This window comes from Sphaerodactylus townsendi, linkage group LG16 (genome assembly GCF_021028975.2).
Source record: "Sphaerodactylus townsendi isolate TG3544 linkage group LG16, MPM_Stown_v2.3, whole genome shotgun sequence".
Taxonomy (NCBI): Eukaryota; Metazoa; Chordata; class Lepidosauria; order Squamata; family Sphaerodactylidae; genus Sphaerodactylus; species Sphaerodactylus townsendi.
In genome coordinates, this window is record NC_059440.1 from 28,592,165 (window position 1) to 28,607,220 (window position 15,056).

At 72.1% G+C, this 15,056-nt stretch overlaps 1 protein-coding gene across 1 annotated transcript; it reads left to right on the plus strand.

Annotated features, from left to right (window-relative positions):
* The first annotated feature begins 909 nt into the window (after nt 1-909).
* HES4 (hes family bHLH transcription factor 4) lies at nt 910-4,042 on the plus strand. The gene is made up of 4 exons (XM_048519535.1): nt 910-1,327; nt 1,980-2,075; nt 2,284-2,371; nt 3,111-4,042. Exons 1-4 carry the CDS (start codon nt 1,220-1,222, stop codon nt 3,686-3,688), a joined length of 870 nt encoding a protein of 289 aa, XP_048375492.1. The 5' UTR covers nt 910-1,219; the 3' UTR covers nt 3,689-4,042.
* The last annotated feature ends 11,014 nt before the right edge of the window (nt 4,043-15,056 follow it).

Genomic DNA, 15,056 nt, shown 5'->3' on the forward strand with positions numbered 1-15,056 from the left:
TGTGGTGGGCGTTCTTCATCTCTAACTACCCCCACCCCCCTTCATTCCAGTTTGCACACACCAACCCTTGACCACCTGCTCGTTATGGGGGGGGGGGGAGAGGATCAGGTTTTTGCCTTATACTGAGCATTAAAATATGCTTTTATTACAAAAACATCTGGGCAGGACATTCAAAACGCAGCGCGAGAACGGCAGGATATAGGTCCCTTGTTAAATCGGGGGGGGGGGGGATCAAGCCCTGCTCAGAGTCAGCCTTCTGACCATCTCAGGGAAGTCGCCCACTGCATTGATCCAGCTTCTGGTGAGAGATAAGGATTGCCCAAACAAACAAACAAATTGCATCCATTTGCATTTGCAAAAAGAGGTGAGGATATGCCCCCACCCCCGTGGCTGCGCTTTATCAAACTGAATGCGCACTTGCAGGCTAGCTCTAACTCCCCCCCCCCCACGCCCCCAATAATTTCAAGCCACAATTTGGAATTTCTGCATTCCTATGGTTCTCTTCGGGACGGGAGGGGGGGGGGTGCCCTTTTCAGTGGCTACTCAGTGAACTGACGGTGCCCTTTTCTGTGGCTACCCAAGTTGCAGGTGACCCTCTCGTTTTTAGAGGGGGGGGGGCTTGCCGCTCTTCTGTTCCTCCACCCCGCCAAAAATCCCCATTTAAGCCGTCTGAGCCCCCTCCCCTCCTAAATCGCTGGCCTCCACCGCAGCCCTGGGATGCTTTCTATTTCATTCCCCCCCCCCCCTTCCTTCTTGGAAGCTCGGCGCGTGACTGACAGCTCGCGGGGGCGTCCTCCAATCGCTGCGGCCGACGGGGTGAGCCCTGCCTCCGATTGGCTGGCGGGAGTGTGGGAAAGAATGTGGAGAAGGTTTCACACGAATTGGGAGCCGCCGGCAGCTATAAAGGCGCAGGGGGGTCCCCCCAAGTCCGCCAGCAGCCGCCGCCAGCCAGCCAGCGCGCATCTGCAGCAGCCGCCGCCGAGGGGATCGCGCGTGCAGCTCCGTGGCCTTTCCCTCCGTGGCCCCAGGGACCCCCAAAGCACACGGGCGGCCCCCTCCTGCCCGGCGCGTGAGCAGCCGGCGCGCTAAGCTCGGGATCGCCTTTGCTCCGACGCCCCCTCGGCTGCGCGCATCGGATATTATACAGTTTGGAACGGGAGTCGCTCCGGTTCTTGCGCGCTTCTCGTTTTGTTGCGTCGGCAAGGAAGCGGTTGCCAGCATGCCGGCTGATACCCTGGAGAAACCGACCGCCTCCCCCATCGCGGGGGCCCCGGCCAGCTCCAGCCAGACCCCCGACAAACCCAAGAGCGCCAGCGAGCATCGGAAGGTAATTGGACCGGGGGGATCCGCCAGATGTCGGGATGAGAAAGCGAAGCTGCGGTTTTGCATATTGCACAAACGTGGTGTGTTTTAACTCGCCCGGGAGCACTTGAGCCATTGGAGGCTGGTGTTTTAATCTGAGAGAGATTAATGGATGGAGATGAATATTCGTATTTGAATCATGTTAGAAGCAGCCTGCTTTGTCCTGTTTCTACGGTGGTTAGGTCAGCCCCAAAAACTAGAAATGCTTGGTTATTCGATTCAGTGGGGCTTTTGATGTACAAGATCTTCTGAAAACCACTGGTGGGAGGTTAAGCAAGAGGGGTGGCCATAGGAAGCCAGTGGGTTGGCTTGTGGGGAAAACAGCTTGCCCTGGTCAATAGGTAAAAAGAGCTAATGTGCGCCCTTTTAGAAAGGAACAGGTTGGCCTCTTGTCATGTTGGTAGGAATGCACAGAAGGATAAACATGGGGGAATGAGAATCCAGACAGTGGGGAGAGGGGGTCTCCCAATGCTAAGGAATGCCAGTATATTGCCCTAAGTTACCAATATCTATGCCTCTGTGTTTGGGTGGGTGGGGGTTAATTCAAGGACAGATGAGAACGTTTTTGTGAATGAAAGTGGGCTCACCTAATGGTTCTTCTCCCTCCCCCCTCACAGTCATCCAAGCCAATCATGGAGAAGCGACGGCGGGCCAGGATCAATGAAAGTTTGGGCCAGCTCAAGACGCTCATCCTTGACGCCCTCAAGAAAGATGTAAGTGGTATGGGCCATGGGACTAGCTCAGAAGAGTTTAGAGGGCGGGGGAGGCAGGGCCTGGCTTCTTTCAGACAGCCTTGGTGAGGAGAGCGGGGAAACTGCAAACTGATCTCACATGGATAGGTGAAGCGGTTGAGCTCCTGGGGAAAGTTTCTGTGCTGTACTTATTATCCCCCCCCCTTTTTTTTTTGCTTCCTTCCACCAGAGCTCAAGGCACTCCAAACTTGAGAAAGCTGATATCCTGGAAATGACAGTGAAACACCTGCGGAACCTCCAGCGAGCCCAGATGACAGGTGAGTGGCAGCCATCCCATTTCTTGCAAGGGAGGAGCGCTGTGAATGCTTGCAGCTCGATCCTTTCCATAACTATGCTGCTTATCCTTATCATTAGATAGCCCTATAGGAAGGGGTGTGGCTCAGCAATAAACCACAGTGCTCGCATGAAGGGACTCCAGGGTCATTCTGCAGCCTCTCCAGTTCAGGGCTTTCAGATAGCCAGGGTTGGGAAAGATCTCTCTGCCTGGATAACTGCTGATGGCATAAAGCCTTTTGATATGTTCAGCCCTCCTCTTTTCCAGTTAATACAGACAGATCTAGCACCCTGTCCTTCCTTCAAGTAGATCTCCCTGTGAGAATCAACATCCTGGCAAATCCACAGCTAGGCTGAGGGAGCGTGGCTTGCTCACCCAAATGAGATTCATGACTGAGCAAGTATTAGAACTAGGATTTCTCTGGTCCAAGCACAGTGCCTGCTCTACAGAAATATAAGGCTTGCCTGCAAAGCTTTATGGCAGGGGTCAGAGCTATTCGGCCAGCTCTCACAACCCGCACCACACCTTGCAGATACAAGACAGCCTAGGAGAAATGGGGGGGGGGGGGAGTTCAAGAGCCAGCATACAGCATTCTGCAGATTTCCCCAAGTGGCAGCAATCTCTTTTAGGAAAGGAATTTGTCAGAAAGCTGCAGGGCTTTGAATTATTCCAGTCACTAATCTCTCTCTCCCTCTCTTCCCCCCTCCTTTTCTCCATTGCAGCTGCCCTGACCGCTGATCCTACCGTGCTAGGCAAATACCGGGCTGGATTTAATGAATGCATGAATGAAGTCACCCGTTTCCTCTCTACCTGCGAAGGGGTGAACACAGATGTTCGTAGCCGGCTGCTGAACCACCTTTCTGCGTGTCTCGGTCAGATTGTGGCCATGAACTACCCGCCCCCACCACCGCCACCTCCAGCCTCCAGCGGACAGCCTGCACATCTGGCTCAACCTCTGCATGTCCAGTTGCCAGGCCCAGCGGCTGGAGCAGGAGCCATGCCCGTGTCTTGCAAACTGAACCCCGCTGAAACCTTGTCTCCAAAGGTCTATGGGGGCTTTCAACTGGTGCCAGCAACCGACGGCCAGTTTGCCTTCCTCATTCCCAACCCAGCCTTTCCACCTAGCACTGGGCCAGTGATACCGCTCTATGCCAATGCAAACATGCCAGTGTCTTCCAGCAATCCGACAACAACTCCTTCGGTGTCCCCGGTGCAAGGACTCACATCCTTTGGGGGGAATTTAGCACCCATGTCCCAAGCTGGAAGAGACCGCGGCGAATCAGTCTGGAGACCCTGGTGACTCCCTTTTAAACGCCCCCCCACCCCACCCCAGGCCCTGAAAATATCTGAATTTGGTTCCGTTCTATGGAACTGGATTTGTGTGTGGTTTTTTTAAAATTCTTTTCCAATTCTTTATTTATTCATTTCCAAAGGATGTGATTTTAGTATTTTTTACTTTTTACAAAAAGCAAAATGTTGGTTATGTGATATATTTCTCTTTTTTTAAAAAAAAGAAAAGAAAGTCTTAGTTTTGTATCAAATATGCCCACATACTATGCCAAAGCTTCTTTTTGTGAGTCTGTGTATGCCTGAGCTTTTTTTTAAAAAAATGTTGGAAGGTGTTTGTACAAATAAAAACTTTCTTGAACTAGAAGCAATAGTGCGTTATTTGGCTGGGGAAACGTAGCGGGATACGGTTATACTCACCTAGGGTAAGCGGAAATTGTTTCCAGGATGCCAGTTCTGAAAAAAGTGGATAAGAATGGGCTTCCCTTTTGTATGTAATGAAAAAAAAATGGTTTCCACAGCAAGTGGACAAACACAGTGCTTGTAGTGGCAGTAAGTTTGCTGGATTTCTGTGCCAGGTTATGTGGAGGTTACATCCACACAGGTTTTTGAATGAGCATGCTAGACCCATATCCAGTGGTGGGATCCAAAAATTTTAGTAACAGGTTCCCATGGTGGTGGGATTCAAACTGGGGCGGGGCGGGGTGGGGCATGGCGGGGCGGGGCTGTGGCAAGGATGCAGCCGCTGCGCCAGTCCTTGGGCGGGAAACGAATGCACGCAGGCGCAGGCTGCCACGCACGCCGGTGCACCTCCTGAGAGGAGGGGCATAACTAAGGCAAAAATCACGTGGCAAAATCACCAATTAGTAACCCCCTCTCGGCACACACAAATAATTAGTAACATTCTCTCGGGAACTTGTGAGAACCTGCTGGATCCCATCTCTGCCCATATCGCATACTATTGGATCCTGTCAAATAACATCACTAGCTATTTCAAAAAAAAAAAAAACAGTTCCTGCCCCCTAGACCTCTAACAGCTGTATGGACTGCAGATATTAGCAGCTAACAACTCCATTCTGCTGAAAACATTACTTTCTGTACAGAGAAGAAATTGAAAGGGCTGGGGGGAGGGGAGACTAGGAAATAGATACCCACAAGGTATGGCTTCACCCAGTCCATAAAAACATCTCTAGAAGAGTAATGAAAATTAGTTTGTGGTTGAAGTTTTAGACTTAGAAGGTTGTGAGGGTGTTCCTGAACAAAGTTTATTTGCCCTTATAAGCATATGGAGCTGCCGTGGGCACAGGCAGTCACTGGTCCACTTAGCTCTTGGCTGTCCACACTAACAGTGGCTGTACAGAGTTGCTAGGACAGTGGTTCTCAACGTGGGGGTTGGGACCCCTTTGGGGGTCGAATGACCCTTTCACTGGGGTCCCCTAAGACTCTCTACATCAGTGTTCTCAATCTGTAAAAATGGATAAATGTTAGGGTTAGGGGTCACCACAACATGAGGAACTGTATTAAAGGGTCACGGCATTAGGAAGGTTGAGAACCACTGTGCTAAGATAAAAGGGGTATTTCTGAACACCTGGAGATAAAGGATTGAACCTGGGACTTTCTGTGTGCAAAGCAGGTCCTCTACCACTAAACTACTGCTAATCACAGCAGGAATTTGTGAAGCTGCCCTATTCCAAGTCAAGCCAGCCAAGAACATTCTGGTTGGAAGTGGCTTTCCAGGGTCCCAGGTAGGAATAAAGTCGTTCCCAGCACCATGTCTTTCCCTTTAACTGGAGATGTTGAAGATGGACGCTGGGGCCTTCAGCGTCCAGAACCTGAGGCAAGAGACCTTTTCTGTGTCTGTCGGCTGTCAGTGTTCCAAGGAGCATATCTAGCTGCAAGCATGATTGATCAGTAACCTATTGCCCACCTTGTGTAAGTCTTGGCAGCCTGATGGCTGTATTTGAATCAAAACAGTGGCAGTCTCCTTACTTGAGTTGTTCGCAACACCGCCTGGCCAGGTAAGCCAGAATCAGTCTTGCTCAAGGACAAGTTAATGAATGAGCGCATGGCAGAGGCCAGGTTAGAATTCGAGCCCTACTGGATCCCATTATCTCAGTCTTGCGCTGTAACAACTCCCACTAATAAGGTTAGTGGGGGAAAGGTATGATGTGTTTACCAACCTGCTGGGACCTGGCCAGTCGACTGTGCTTTGAGAGGGAAAGGACATGCAAGCCACGTATCTAAGGTTGCTAGTAAGGCTGCCAATCTCCAGGTGGGGCCCAGAGATCGGCTTTTACAACTGATCTCCAAGTAATAAAGATCGATTCCCCTGGAAAATGGCTGCCGTGGAGCGTGAAAGTAGCACTGGGCCACATTGAAGTCCCTCCTGACTCCAAACCCTGTCGCTTCCAGCTCCACCCCCAAATCTCAACGCCCAACCCTAGTTGCCAACTCTAGCTTAGGAAATTCCTGGAGATTTGGGGACAGCGCCTAAGGAAGGTGGAGTTTGAGGGGAGGCTGGTCTTCTACCTTCTCCCCGGACCTCATACTGCCTTTTCAAGCTTGTTCTTCATTTGAAAAGTAATATATTGGAGGACATCATCAAGACTGTGGCTGTTGCACCCTGTCTATGAGAGAATTCTCACTTCTGTGATGCAATGTTTTTTAAAAAAATATCAATCAGGGCTTGCTTTACCAAAGAAAGAAAGAAAAGTTGTAGAGCGAGAGGATGTATTTGCAGGAGACTTTCCCCTAATGCTAACGCCAGATACACCAAGCATTGATTGTGGTTGAAAGCAGAGGCATAGCTCCAAAGGGACGGGAGGGGCGCAATGCACGGGGCGCACACTCCTGTGGGGGTGTGGGGTGAGGGTGTTCCAGGGGCATGGCAGGGCAAGACGGGGGTATTCCGGGGCGTGACGAGGGCAGTGCACCGGGCGCTTTCCCCCCTTGCTACAACTCTGGTTGAAAGTTGAGGGACACTCTGTACATGCCCAAGGGCACAGTACTATCTACTGACAGATTTATCTCGTCTGCCTTCCCGGATAAAAACTGGTTCTAAAGTGCTGCATAGTAACCAGCCCACGCACACAAACACTGCCATCTGTATCAAATAGAAATGCTCCTTGAAGTAAAGGATGTCGTATCTGGTTGGATCCAGGCACGTGGAGGGCTATCTCTGCTCACACACGGCCTCCGCAATAGCAGCTGGGTGTTACTTCTCACAACCCAGGACTGAAGATTGGCACTGGAAACAAGTTTGGGGACTAATTCTGGCATAACCCATACTTATGCCTGCCTTCGTGACTTATTTTGCAGGGAGTTGGTTGGTACAAGGTCAGCAACTTCTTTCCCAAAAAGACATGTTGGGGCTCAAAGCTACCAGGAAGTCACACCCTCTGACCCAGAAAGCCTGATCCAGGTGCAGGAGGACACGCTACAGCTGCTCTGAGGGGAATAAAAAGCACTCAGCATCTGTGGATCATCAGCCTGACAGGGCTGCGCTTTATGGCAGGTAGAGAATCAACAGGAAAAGCTTTTCACAGCCGGGGGGTACAGTAGATGCTGGAAACTGAACAAGAGAATCCCATTAAAATCATTGCTCAGTCAGTGTTCTGAAGGTAAAGGTTTCCACTACTAATTTCAGATCCAGAAAGCCTGTATATATGTATAGGGCTTGGCCAACTTATGGTAATTCCACCAAGGGCCTTTTAAGGCAAGTGAGAAGCAGGACTGGTTTGTGGCCGTCCTCTGCAAAGCCTTCCTTGGTGGCCTCTCTTCCAAGCACCAACCTTGCTTAGCTTCCAAGATCTGATTATATCTGACTATACCAGGGGTAGGGAACCTGCGGCTCTCCAGATGTTCAGGAACTACAATTCCCATCAGCCCCTACCAGCATGGCCATGGGGGGGGGGGGGGTGGGTGGGGGGGGGGGTGGGGGGGGGGGGGGGGGTGGGGGGTGGGTGGGGGGGGGTGGGGGGGGGGGGGGTGGTGGGGGGGGTGGGGGTGGGGGTGGTGGTGGGGGGGGTGGTGGGGGGGGGGGGGGGGGGGGGGGGGGGGGGGGGGGGGGTGGGGGTGGGGGTGGGGGGGGGGGGGGGGGGGGGAGGGGGGGAGGGGGGGGGGGTGGGGGGGGGGGGGGGGGGGGGGGGGGGGGGGGGGGGGGGGGGGGGGGGGGGGGGGGGGGGGGTGGGGGGGGGGGGGGGGTTGTGGGGGGGGGGGGGGGTGGGGGGGGGGGGGGGTGGGGGGGGGGGGGGGTGGGGGGGGGGGGGGGTGGGGGGGGGGGGGGGTGGGGGGGGGGGGGGGTGGGGGGGGGGGGGGGTGGGGGGGGGGGGGGGTGGGGGGGGGGGGGGGTGGGGGGGGGGGGGGGTGGGGGGGGGGGGGGGTGGGGGGGGGGGGGGGTGGGGGGGGGGGGGGGTGGGGGGGGGGGGGGGTGGGGGGGGGGGGGGGTGGGGGGGGGGGGGGGTGGGGGGGGGGGGGGGTGGGGGGGGGGGGGGGTGGGGGGGGGGGGGGGTGGGGGGGGGGGGGGGTGGGGGGGGGGGGGGGTGGGGGGGGGGGGGGGTGGGGGGGGGGGGGGGTGGGGGGGGGGGGGGGTGGGGGGGGGGGGGGGTGGGGGGGGGGGGGGGTGGGGGGGGGGGGGGGTGGGGGGGGGGGGGGGTGGGGGGGGGGGGGGGTGGGGGGGGGGGGGGGTGGGGGGGGGGGGGGGTGGGGGGGGGGGGGGGTGGGGGGGGGGGGGGGTGGGGGGGGGGGGGGGTGGGGGGGGGGGGGGGTGGGGGGGGGGGGGGGTGGGGGGGGGGGGGGGTGGGGGGGGGGGGGGGTGGGGGGGGGGGGGGGTGGGGGGGGGGGGGGGTGGGGGGGGGGGGGGGTGGGGGGGGGGGGGGGTGGGGGGGGGGGGGGGTGGGGGGGGGGGGGGGTGGGGGGGGGGGGGGGTGGGGGGGGGGGGGGGTGGGGGGGGGGGGGGGTGGGGGGGGGGGGGGGTGGGGGGGGGGGGGGGTGGGGGGGGGGGGGGGTGGGGGGGGGGGGGGGTGGGGGGGGGGGGGGGTGGGGGGGGGGGGGGGTGGGGGGGGGGGGGGGTGGGGGGGGGGGGGGGTGGGGGGGGGGGGGGGTGGGGGGGGGGGGGGGTGGGGGGGGGGGGGGGTGGGGGGGGGGGGGGGTGGGGGGGGGGGGGGGTGGGGGGGGGGGGGGGTGGGGGGGGGGGGGGGTGGGGGGGGGGGGGGGTGGGGGGGGGGGGGGGTGGGGGGGGGGGGGGGTGGGGGGGGGGGGGGGTGGGGGGGGGGGGGGGTGGGGGGGGGGGGGGGTGGGGGGGGGGGGGGGTGGGGGGGGGGGGGGGTGGGGGGGGGGGGGGGTGGGGGGGGGGGGGGGTGGGGGGGGGGGGGGGTGGGGGGGGGGGGGGGTGGGGGGGGGGGGGGGTGGGGGGGGGGGGGGGTGGGGGGGGGGGGGGGTGGGGGGGGGGGGGGGTGGGGGGGGGGGGGGGTGGGGGGGGGGGGGGGTGGGGGGGGGGGGGGGTGGGGGGGGGGGGGGGTGGGGGGGGGGGGGGGTGGGGGGGGGGGGGGGTGGGGGGGGGGGGGGGTGGGGGGGGGGGGGGGTGGGGGGGGGGGGGGGTGGGGGGGGGGGGGGGTGGGGGGGGGGGGGGGTGGGGGGGGGGGGGGGTGGGGGGGGGGGGGGGTGGGGGGGGGGGGGGGTGGGGGGGGGGGGGGGTGGGGGGGGGGGGGGGTGGGGGGGGGGGGGGGTGGGGGGGGGGGGGGGTGGGGGGGGGGGGGGGTGGGGGGGGGGGGGGGTGGGGGGGGGGGGGGGTGGGGGGGGGGGGGGGTGGGGGGGGGGGGGGGTGGGGGGGGGGGGGGGTGGGGGGGGGGGGGGGTGGGGGGGGGGGGGGGTGGGGGGGGGGGGGGGTGGGGGGGGGGGGGGGTGGGGGGGGGGGGGGGTGGGGGGGGGGGGGGGTGGGGGGGGGGGGGGGTGGGGGGGGGGGGGGGTGGGGGGGGGGGGGGGTGGGGGGGGGGGGGGGTGGGGGGGGGGGGGGGTGGGGGGGGGGGGGGGTGGGGGGGGGGGGGGGTGGGGGGGGGGGGGGGTGGGGGGGGGGGGGGGTGGGGGGGGGGGGGGGTGGGGGGGGGGGGGGGTGGGGGGGGGGGGGGGTGGGGGGGGGGGGGGGTGGGGGGGGGGGGGGGTGGGGGGGGGGGGGGGTGGGGGGGGGGGGGGGTGGGGGGGGGGGGGGGTGGGGGGGGGGGGGGGTGGGGGGGGGGGGGGGTGGGGGGGGGGGGGGGTGGGGGGGGGGGGGGGTGGGGGGGGGGGGGGGTGGGGGGGGGGGGGGGTGGGGGGGGGGGGGGGTGGGGGGGGGGGGGGGTGGGGGGGGGGGGGGGTGGGGGGGGGGGGGGGTGGGGGGGGGGGGGGGTGGGGGGGGGGGGGGGTGGGGGGGGGGGGGGGTGGGGGGGGGGGGGGGTGGGGGGGGGGGGGGGTGGGGGGGGGGGGGGGTGGGGGGGGGGGGGGGTGGGGGGGGGGGGGGGTGGGGGGGGGGGGGGGTGGGGGGGGGGGGGGGTGGGGGGGGGGGGGGGTGGGGGGGGGGGGGGGTGGGGGGGGGGGGGGGTGGGGGGGGGGGGGGGTGGGGGGGGGGGGGGGTGGGGGGGGGGGGGGGTGGGGGGGGGGGGGGGTGGGGGGGGGGGGGGGTGGGGGGGGGGGGGGGTGGGGGGGGGGGGGGGTGGGGGGGGGGGGGGGTGGGGGGGGGGGGGGGTGGGGGGGGGGGGGGGTGGGGGGGGGGGGGGGTGGGGGGGGGGGGGGGTGGGGGGGGGGGGGGGTGGGGGGGGGGGGGGGTGGGGGGGGGGGGGGGTGGGGGGGGGGGGGGGTGGGGGGGGGGGGGGGTGGGGGGGGGGGGGGGTGGGGGGGGGGGGGGGTGGGGGGGGGGGGGGGTGGGGGGGGGGGGGGGTGGGGGGGGGGGGGGGTGGGGGGGGGGGGGGGTGGGGGGGGGGGGGGGTGGGGGGGGGGGGGGGTGGGGGGGGGGGGGGGTGGGGGGGGGGGGGGGTGGGGGGGGGGGGGGGTGGGGGGGGGGGGGGGTGGGGGGGGGGGGGGGTGGGGGGGGGGGGGGGTGGGGGGGGGGGGGGGTGGGGGGGGGGGGGGGTGGGGGGGGGGGGGGGTGGGGGGGGGGGGGGGTGGGGGGGGGGGGGGGTGGGGGGGGGGGGGGGTGGGGGGGGGGGGGGGTGGGGGGGGGGGGGGGTGGGGGGGGGGGGGGGTGGGGGGGGGGGGGGGTGGGGGGGGGGGGGGGTGGGGGGGGGGGGGGGTGGGGGGGGGGGGGGGTGGGGGGGGGGGGGGGTGGGGGGGGGGGGGGGTGGGGGGGGGGGGGGGTGGGGGGGGGGGGGGGTGGGGGGGGGGGGGGGTGGGGGGGGGGGGGGGTGGGGGGGGGGGGGGGTGGGGGGGGGGGGGGGTGGGGGGGGGGGGGGGTGGGGGGGGGGGGGGGTGGGGGGGGGGGGGGGTGGGGGGGGGGGGGGGTGGGGGGGGGGGGGGGTGGGGGGGGGGGGGGGTGGGGGGGGGGGGGGGTGGGGGGGGGGGGGGGTGGGGGGGGGGGGGGGTGGGGGGGGGGGGGGGTGGGGGGGGGGGGGGGTGGGGGGGGGGGGGGGTGGGGGGGGGGGGGGGTGGGGGGGGGGGGGGGTGGGGGGGGGGGGGGGTGGGGGGGGGGGGGGGTGGGGGGGGGGGGGGGTGGGGGGGGGGGGGGGTGGGGGGGGGGGGGGGTGGGGGGGGGGGGGGGTGGGGGGGGGGGGGGGTGGGGGGGGGGGGGGGTGGGGGGGGGGGGGGGTGGGGGGGGGGGGGGGTGGGGGGGGGGGGGGGTGGGGGGGGGGGGGGGTGGGGGGGGGGGGGGGTGGGGGGGGGGGGGGGTGGGGGGGGGGGGGGGTGGGGGGGGGGGGGGGTGGGGGGGGGGGGGGGTGGGGGGGGGGGGGGGTGGGGGGGGGGGGGGGTGGGGGGGGGGGGGGGTGGGGGGGGGGGGGGGTGGGGGGGGGGGGGGGTGGGGGGGGGGGGGGGTGGGGGGGGGGGGGGGTGGGGGGGGGGGGGGGTGGGGGGGGGGGGGGGTGGGGGGGGGGGGGGGTGGGGGGGGGGGGGGGTGGGGGGGGGGGGGGGTGGGGGGGGGGGGGGGTGGGGGGGGGGGGGGGTGGGGGGGGGGGGGGGTGGGGGGGGGGGGGGGTGGGGGGGGGGGGGGGTGGGGGGGGGGGGGGGTGGGGGGGGGGGGGGGTGGGGGGGGGGGGGGGTGGGGGGGGGGGGGGGTGGGGGGGGGGGGGGGTGGGGGGGGGGGGGGGTGGGGGGGGGGGGGGGTGGGGGGGGGGGGGGGTGGGGGGGGGGGGGGGTGGGGGGGGGGGGGGGTGGGGGGGGGGGGGGGTGGGGGGGGGGGGGGGTGGGGGGGGGGGGGGGTGGGGGGGGGGGGGGGTGGGGGGGGGGGGGGGTGGGGGGGGGGGGGGGTGGGGGGGGGGGGGGGTGGGGGGGGGGGGGGGTGGGGGGGGGGGGGGGTGGGGGGGGGGGGGGGTGGGGGGGGGGGGGGGTGGGGGGGGGGGGGGGTGGGGGGGGGGGGGGGTGGGGGGGGGGGGGGGTGGGGGGGGGGGGGGGTGGGGGGGGGGGGGGGTGGGGGGGGGGGGGGGTGGGGGGGGGGGGGGGTGGGGGGGGGGGGGGGTGGGGGGGGGGGGGGGTGGGGGGGGGGGGGGGTGGGGGGGGGGGGGGGTGGGGGGGGGGGGGGGTGGGGGGGGGGGGGGGTGGGGGGGGGGGGGGGTGGGGGGGGGGGGGGGTGGGGGGGGGGGGGGGTGGGGGGGGGGGGGGGTGGGGGGGGGGGGGGGTGGGGGGGGGGGGGGGTGGGGGGGGGGGGGGGTGGGGGGGGGGGGGGGTGGGGGGGGGGGGGGGTGGGGGGGGGGGGGGGTGGGGGGGGGGGGGGGTGGGGGGGGGGGGGGGTGGGGGGGGGGGGGGGTGGGGGGGGGGGGGGGTGGGGGGGGGGGGGGGTGGGGGGGGGGGGGGGTGGGGGGGGGGGGGGGTGGGGGGGGGGGGGGGTGGGGGGGGGGGGGGGTGGGGGGGGGGGGGGGTGGGGGGGGGGGGGGGTGGGGGGGGGGGGGGGTGGGGGGGGGGGGGGGTGGGGGGGGGGGGGGGTGGGGGGGGGGGGGGGTGGGGGGGGGGGGGGGTGGGGGGGGGGGGGGGTGGGGGGGGGGGGGGGTGGGGGGGGGGGGGGGTGGGGGGGGGGGGGGGTGGGGGGGGGGGGGGGTGGGGGGGGGGGGGGGTGGGGGGGGGGGGGGGTGGGGGGGGGGGGGGGTGGGGGGGGGGGGGGGTGGGGGGGGGGGGGGGTGGGGGGGGGGGGGGGTGGGGGGGGGGGGGGGTGGGGGGGGGGGGGGGTGGGGGGGGGGGGGGGTGGGGGGGGGGGGGGGTGGGGGGGGGGGGGGGTGGGGGGGGGGGGGGGTGGGGGGGGGGGGGGGTGGGGGGGGGGGGGGGTGGGGGGGGGGGGGGGTGGGGGGGGGGGGGGGTGGGGGGGGGGGGGGGTGGGGGGGGGGGGGGGTGGGGGGGGGGGGGGGTGGGGGGGGGGGGGGGTGGGGGGGGGGGGGGGTGGGGGGGGGGGGGGGTGGGGGGGGGGGGGGGTGGGGGGGGGGGGGGGTGGGGGGGGGGGGGGGTGGGGGGGGGGGGGGGTGGGGGGGGGGGGGGGTGGGGGGGGGGGGGGGTGGGGGGGGGGGGGGGTGGGGGGGGGGGGGGGTGGGGGGGGGGGGGGGTGGGGGGGGGGGGGGGTGGGGGGGGGGGGGGGTGGGGGGGGGGGGGGGTGGGGGGGGGGGGGGGTGGGGGGGGGGGGGGGTGGGGGGGGGGGGGGGTGGGGGGGGGGGGGGGTGGGGGGGGGGGGGGGTGGGGGGGGGGGGGGGTGGGGGGGGGGGGGGGTGGGGGGGGGGGGGGGTGGGGGGGGGGGGGGGTGGGGGGGGGGGGGGGTGGGGGGGGGGGGGGGTGGGGGGGGGGGGGGGTGGGGGGGGGGGGGGGTGGGGGGGGGGGGGGGTGGGGGGGGGGGGGGGTGGGGGGGGGGGGGGGTGGGGGGGGGGGGGGGTGGGGGGGGGGGGGGGTGGGGGGGGGGGGGGGTGGGGGGGGGGGGGGGTGGGGGGGGGGGGGGGTGGGGGGGGGGGGGGGTGGGGGGGGGGGGGGGTGGGGGGGGGGGGGGGTGGGGGGGGGGGGGGGTGGGGGGGGGGGGGGGTGGGGGGGGGGGGGGGTGGGGGGGGGGGGGGGTGGGGGGGGGGGGGGGTGGGGGGGGGGGGGGGTGGGGGGGGGGGGGGGTGGGGGGGGGGGGGGGTGGGGGGGGGGGGGGGTGGGGGGGGGGGGGGGTGGGGGGGGGGGGGGGTGGGGGGGGGGGGGGGTGGGGGGGGGGGGGGGTGGGGGGGGGGGGGGGTGGGGGGGGGGGGGGGTGGGGGGGGGGGGGGGTGGGGGGGGGGGGGGGTGGGGGGGGGGGGGGGTGGGGGGGGGGGGGGGTGGGGGGGGGGGGGGGTGGGGGGGGGGGGGGGTGGGGGGGGGGGGGGGTGGGGGGGGGGGGGGGTGGGGGGGGGGGGGGGTGGGGGGGGGGGGGGGTGGGGGGGGGGGGGGGTGGGGGGGGGGGGGGGTGGGGGGGGGGGGGGGTGGGGGGGGGGGGGGGTGGGGGGGGGGGGGGGTGGGGGGGGGGGGGGGTGGGGGGGGGGGGGGGTGGGGGGGGGGGGGGGTGGGGGGGGGGGGGGGTGGGGGGGGGGGGGGGTGGGGGGGGGGGGGGGTGGGGGGGGGGGGGGGTGGGGGGGGGGGGGGGTGGGGGGGGGGGGGGGTGGGGGGGGGGGGGGGTGGGGGGGGGGGGGGGTGGGGGGGGGGGGGGGTGGGGGGGGGGGGGGGTGGGGGGGGGGGGGGGTGGGGGGGGGGGGGGGTGGGGGGGGGGGGGGGTGGGGGGGGGGGGGGGTGGGGGGGGGGGGGGGTGGGGGGGGGGGGGGGTGGGGGGGGGGGGGGGTGGGGGGGGGGGGGGGTGGGGGGGGGGGGGGGTGGGGGGGGGGGGGGGTGGGGGGGGGGGGGGGTGGGGGGGGGGGGGGGTGGGGGGGGGGGGGGGTGGGGGGGGGGGGGGGTGGGGGGGGGGGGGGGTGGGGGGGGGGGGGGGTGGGGGGGGGGGGGGGTGGGGGGGGGGGGGGGTGGGGGGGGGGGGGGGTGGGGGGGGGGGGGGGTGGGGGGGGGGGGGGGTGGGGGGGGGGGGGGGTGGGGGGGGGGGGGGGTGGGGGGGGGGGGGGGTGGGGGGGGGGGGGGGTGGGGGGGGGGGGGGGTGGGGGGGGGGGGGGGTGGGGGGGGGGGGGGGTGGGGGGGGGGGGGGGTGGGGGGGGGGGGGGGTGGGGGGGGGGGGGGGTGGGGGGGGGGGGGGGTGGGGGGGGGGGGGGGTGGGGGGGGGGGGGGGTGGGGGG